This window comes from Gorilla gorilla, chromosome 2 (genome assembly GCF_029281585.2).
Source record: "Gorilla gorilla gorilla isolate KB3781 chromosome 2, NHGRI_mGorGor1-v2.1_pri, whole genome shotgun sequence".
NCBI classification, from domain to species: Eukaryota; Metazoa; Chordata; class Mammalia; order Primates; family Hominidae; genus Gorilla; species Gorilla gorilla.
Genome location: NC_086017.1, coordinates 195466442 through 195472518, shown reverse-complemented (window position 1 = coordinate 195472518; position 6077 = coordinate 195466442). Strand labels below are relative to the sequence as shown.

General features: G+C 51.0%; 1 protein-coding gene across 4 annotated transcripts; it reads right to left on the bottom strand.

Moving 5' to 3' along the window:
* Positions 1–4965, bottom strand: POLR2H (RNA polymerase II, I and III subunit H). Of its 4 annotated transcripts, none has more exons than XM_055382023.2 (5): positions 4708–4965; positions 3227–3310; positions 3050–3143; positions 1790–1873; positions 1–418 (listed from the first exon to the last, which is right to left on the bottom strand). In XM_055382023.2, exons 2-5 carry the CDS (start codon positions 3273–3275, stop codon positions 301–303), a joined length of 345 nt encoding a protein of 114 aa, XP_055237998.1. In that variant the 5' UTR covers positions 3276–3310; positions 4708–4965; the 3' UTR covers positions 1–300. The 4 variants fall into 4 exon arrangements, with proteins under 4 accessions (XP_055237998.1, XP_030865062.1, XP_030865059.1 ...); XM_031009202.3 differs by having other exon boundaries at positions 1–482; positions 4717–4965; XM_031009199.3 differs by having other exon boundaries at positions 4717–4965.
* Positions 4966–6077: the final 1112 nt, after the last annotated feature.

The window sequence follows — 6077 nt, the reverse complement described above, 5'->3', positions numbered from 1 at the left end:
AACTGGAAAAAACGATTTTACAGTAAATGGACTTTTTACAAAAAGGGGAGGGGCAGTCTGAAAAAGTAAAGTTTAATTTAAAAATCATATACATAAAGCTTCTGATTCATTTTCACCTCTCCCACTGTGTCTTTCACAGGCGAGTCAGTTTCCCATTGAGTGGAGGCCAGTTAAAGATGCCGCCACAGTGGACAGTGAGCCAGCCCCTCCTCAACAGGTTAGCAAGAGCGGCTGCCACTCAGGCTTGAACAATGCCCATGACCTGAGTGACTTGGCAGCGAGGCTGGCTTCAGGCGAGGTTCAGAAGGCTAGCTTCTTCATCAGGAGATAAACTCTGGAGTCCACCTCGAATCCATGTAGGTTGTTGGCATCCCCCTGCAGCCTCATGAGCAGGCCCCCATAGGACACGTACGCAGAGCTGAAACAGAAGGCCCCATCCCGTGAGCCTGGAGCACTGCCACTCAGCAGCTCTCCATCTCAGCCTAAGAAAGAGAAGAGGCATCTTCCTACTGTTGCGTCACTAGGAACCAAAATTCTGACAAAGATCAATGCACAGATATGTGCAAGGCACTGTTCCATCTCAGCCTAAGAAACAGAAGAGGCATCTTCCTACTGTTTTGTCACTAGGAACCAAAATTCTGACAAACATCAATGCACAGATATGTGCAAGGCACTGTTCTTTATATTATCGAGGGTGGAAAACACCTAGATGCCCCAAATCAGGGGAATGTTCAAATGAATCAAGACATATCCACTTACTGAAATGTTATGCAACTATTGAAATGTTTAAGAAAAGCTTTACACTGGCCGGGCACGGTGGCTCACACCTGTAATCCCAGCACTTTGGGAGGCTGAGGCGGGCGGATCACGAGGTCAGGAGATCAAGACCATCCTGGCTAACATGGTGAAACCCTGTCTCTACTAAAAATACAAAAAAAAATTTGCCAGGCATGGTGGTGGGTGCCTGTAGTCCCAGCTACTCAGGAGGCTGAGGCAGGAGAATGGCGTGAACCCGGGAGGCGGAGCTTGCAGTGAGCCGAGATCGTGCCACTGCACTCCAGGCTGGGCAACACAGCAGACTCCATCTCAAAAAAAAAAAAAAAAGAAAAGAAAAGAAAAGCTTTACACTAACATGGGGAAACATGTTTTACATAATGTTAAGCAAAAAGAGCAGAAGAAAACATAATAAACACCACAGTCTCCAAGAAAAAAACAGAACACCAGGATATGCAAAAAAGTCTATGTAAAAGGTTCTCTCTGGATATGGAATTACAGGTGACTTTTTTTTTTTCCTTCTTCACATTACTCTTCTGCATTTCAAATTGCTTACAAAAAGCACATATTGTTTTAATAAGACTTTAAAGAAAAGAAAAATAGCTGGACAGGAAAACCAAGGAACTAGGGATTGGGTTACAGAGTAGCAACACACACACACACACAAAGCCTTTTACAGAGTAGCAAAACACACACACACACACACACACACACACACACACAAAGCCTAACAGTCTAATCACTTAATGCTGCATTTGTTCCTGGGGAAGCAAGTCTCCTTTGCACTTTACACAGTGAGATAACCAGTTTCTCATGTGGACCACTGGGCCACGAGGGCCTGACAAAGGGCAGTCTACATTTCAGACTGGAAACTGCTCCCAGAACTATTTCTTTCTAGTTCCCACCTCGGTCTGAGGTGCCTGAGGAGAGGAACTCAACAGAGGAAGCAGGAGCATAGCTCAAAGTCTCAGAACATGGAGGAGGAAAAGAATCCTCACAAGATTACGTAACTTACAGGCGTGTTGCTGCTTCAGTAGAAGTTTCATCTCCCTCAATCCTGTACACTTTTCCATACATTACATACTCAAACTGGTCAGCCCTATGGAGCAATAGCAGCAAAGTTATTCTTAACAGTAATTAACAATATAAAAGATCCCATTTAAAAATGGTTACTGGTCAGTTGGGCGTGGTGGCTCAAGCCTGTAACCCCAGCACTTTGGGAGGCCGAGGCGGGCGGATCACGAGGTCAGGAGATTGAGACCATCCTGGCTAACACGGTGAAACCCCATCTCTACTAAAAATACAAAAAAATTAGCCGGGCGTGGTAGTGGGCGCCTGTAGTCCCAGCTACTCAGAAGGCTGAGGCAGGAGAATGGCGTGAACCCGGGAGGCGGAGCTTGCAGTGAACTGAGATCGCGCCACTGCACTCCAGCCTGGGCGACAGAGCAAGACTCCGTCTCAAAAAAAAAAAAATGGTTACTGGTAACTAAATGCCAGCATTATAACAACAGGCACATTACAAACATGATGTCATTTAGTCCTCATGGCAACCCCATGAGCGAGGCATGACCATCTCTATTTTATTGATGAGGAAACAGGCTGAAGGAGATTAAGGTTACTCAACAAATAAGTGGTAGAGCTGAGAAATGAACTCAAGTGGGGTGCCAAAGTCTTTCCATCACACCAAGCGCCCTCCCAAGACACAAGACCCACATGGCCTAGGTCACTCAGCAGTTACCTCCTCAGCCTTCAAAAGGCTGCAACTCACAAGCATGTAATCACTGTTATAGATAAATACCTGGTTGTTTGAATTTTTTTCTTTTTTTTGAGACAGGGTCTTGCTCTGTCACCCAGGCTGGAGTGCAGTGGTGCAATCATGGCTCACTGCAGCCTCAACCTCCCTGGCTCAGGCAATCCTCCCACCTCAGCCTCCCAGGCAGCTGGGACTACAGGCACATGACACCACGCCCAGCCTCTTTTTTTTTTTTTTCTCTCTTCTTTTTTGTAGCAGTGAGGTTTCGCTATGTTGCTCAGGCTGGTCTTGAACTCCTGGACTCAAGCAATCCTCCTGCCTCGGCCTCCCAAAGTGCTTGGGTTACAGGTGTGAGCCACGGTGCCTGGCCTGTTTGAATTCTTAAGTGCAGAAATTTCCTTAAGGTTACTCAGATTCTGCTGATCATCATTTATTCCAGGAATTTTAGAAGAGTCTTTCTATATCACTTATCTACTTAGTCCTCAAGGCATATTTCAAATATTACCTTCTCCACTCCCTCACCTGGAAGGCCTATCATCAGTGGGGTTGTATTCACCATCATCCAGCGTACCATCTTCATACAAGGTACTAGCTATGACCAACCGGAACTTGTCACCTGAAAATAACAGCAATATCAGAGAGTAAAGAATAGCGGAAGCAGCAAAAAGTCTCTTATTATTGTCTGTATTCAATACTTACCCAAGTCTACAGGGTAAATTTGAATGTTTACATCTAAGATTAGATCCATCTTGAAAGATTCACTCTCACAATGCAGTCGAGACACTGGGGAGAAGCAGGAAAAGAGTGACAGAGGTATCGCCAAGGCAGATCCTACAGTGTGGGATTGTACGCAACAGGATACTCAATCTAACCCAGTCTACATCCAGTGGTCTCTCATCTGCTCTCATAGAAATTCAGGCTCAATCAGAACCAGATATGCAAGAAGGAAAAGGGGAGAAAAACTGTGGCAAGCGAACGTAATCCCCAGAAAACAACCAAAGATACTCCAGCAGCAAAGCCTGCCTGGATGACTGAGAACCTGACTCTGGGCAAGTTATTCAATCATCCAAAGGCTTTCTCTTTCTATGCTAGGCACTGTGCTGAGGGGAGTTACCAAGATGTATAAGAACTGGTATCCATCTTGAAAAACATCTTAGTCTCCAGGCAAAGAAAGAGACATCAAAGAGAAAATTATTGATAGATAACAAAATAAAGAGGTGTAGGCCAGTGCAGTGGCTCATGCCTCTAATCCCAACATTTTGGGAGGCCGAGGCAGGTGGATCATTTGAGATCTGGAGTTTGAGACCAGCCTGGCCAACATGGTGAAAGCCCGTCTCTACTAAAAATACAAAATTAGCCAGGCGTGGTGGCGCATGCCTATAATCCCAGCTACTTGGGAGGCTGAGGCAGAGAATCGCTTGAACCCGGGAGACGGAAGTTTTGGTGAGCTAAAATCGTGCCGTGCCACTACACTCCAGCCTGGGCGACAGAGCAAGGCTGCGTCTCAAAAAAAAAAAAGGTATATACCAAGCAGCTAACTCTAACTCAAAGAAGACTTCACAAAGCGCTAAAGATTCTGAGGGCAATACAAGAATATAGGCTCTGAAGTCAGATTACTCGCTGTGAAGCCTTGGGTGGTTTACTCAACCTCTCAGAGAAAAATGGGAAAGGCACCACCCACCTCATGAGGACTGTCATTTTTTTGAGACGGAGTCTCGCTCTGCTGCCCAGGCTGGAGTGCAGTGGCGCGATTTTGGCTCACTGCAACCTCCGCCTCCCAGGTTCAGGCAATTCTCCTCCCTTAGCCTCCCAAGTAGCTGGGATTGCAGGCGCCCGCCACCACGCCCGGCTAATTTTTGTATTTTTGGTAGAGACGGGGTTTCACCATGTTGGCCAGGCTGGTCTCACAAGACAGTGTCTAGCACAGAGCAGGTAGCGATTATAAATATGCCTAGGAGTTTGCCAGCACCATGACAAAAGGCCACCCAGGCACCGGGCACGGCATGCGTGAAGCCAGAGAGAGCTCGGGAGTCTCCGTTTTCTCATCCATAAAATGTTTACTGAGGGAGGTCCCTACATCAGGACCTGCTGGTAGGGGCAGGCCACAAGAGCTGGGTGGACACGGGGCCCAGAGGCATGTCCGCGAGGTTAGCCTCTTCCTCCAAACCGCCCCTACATACCTTACTTACCTCGGTCAAACTTCTTGCCCTCCGGGTCAATATCCTTCACATCGAAAATATCCTCAAACAGGATGCCCGCCATCGCGAGGGGGCCACGAGAGCAGCAGAAGGGGTGAGAGCGCGACCACAGTTGGGAGTACGTGCACCCCCTAGCGTGGACAAGACCGGAGAGAACCAAAAGCAGCTCCTGAAAGCGCGGCGGCCAGACGAGAATGGCGCATGCGCATAAACAAGCGGTAACGCAACCACTTCCGCCACAGCCTCCCGCTCGGGGCTACTTAACTTCCGTCCCAAAAGATTGCTTCCGAGAGGCTTCGGCATTGAGGGTGGGTCTCATGTCCAGGTGGCTCTGCCCAGGGCGGGGAAGCAATAGGCTGTAGAGCGGGTTCTCGCGCTCCGCTGGGGCCCTACTGCGCCCTCTTCAGAGGCCGGGTTCCGAAGACTGGAATGCGTGGGGGCCTAACCCAGGCAGGGACCTTGATCCTTGGCCCAGAGAAGCCGGGCCCTAGCCCTACCCCGCCGGTCCGCGTGCCCGCCGAGGGCACAGTCCGCGACGAGGGCAGGTGGGGCAGAACCCCGCCCCAGAGGTGCCCAGCCCCTCCAGCCGGCACCGAGGACCCCGGGGCCGGCCTGGGCTGGCTCGGCCCTGCTGGACGTAACCCGAGCCGGATCCGTCCAGTTTGGGAATTTGCCATGATGTCGCTATGGAGAAGAGGAAAGCCTGCATTGTCCCCTCCCCTCGTACTGCACCCTCCCACCACTGCCCTCTTCCCCCCAGGCCCTGCTCTCTTCCCCCACACCGCCCCCTCAGCCGGGCTCCCGCCACCTCCCTCCCCTGGGCATTACCCCTCCAGCTTAGTGCTGCGCGTTCCCCCTCCACTGCCTTCTCCTGGACACGGATCCCCTCCGTGCCCCTTCAGCCTGGCACTGCCCTGTCCCTTGGATACCAGCTCTTCCCTCACACTGGCCCTTCCTCCTGAGTGCTGGCTTCTATCACAAGGCCCCCCCTTCCCGGGCACTGCTCCCGCCCCCTGAGCCCCGCCTCTGCCTCCCAAATGCCCCTTCCTCCTGGCTCTCCCGCACACTTGTGCGTTTCCTGGGCGCTGCCCTCGCTCCTCTCACACTGTCTCTACGCTGCCCATCCACCCTGCGCGCGCTCCGCCCTCTGTTCTATCCCTCCCCAGCCCCTGATGGAGAACCCAGAACACCAGCAGGCAGTTCCCCCAAAGCGGAGGAATGGAAGCAGCGACTTGGGTTCCTCCTTGGGCCCAGCCAGGGAGAAGCGACCCACGCCCGCGTCCCAGGAGTAGACTTCCCGGCACCTGGAGCTCCCTTCCCTCCGGCCTACCCCTTCCGGTGCCCTCCCCAAC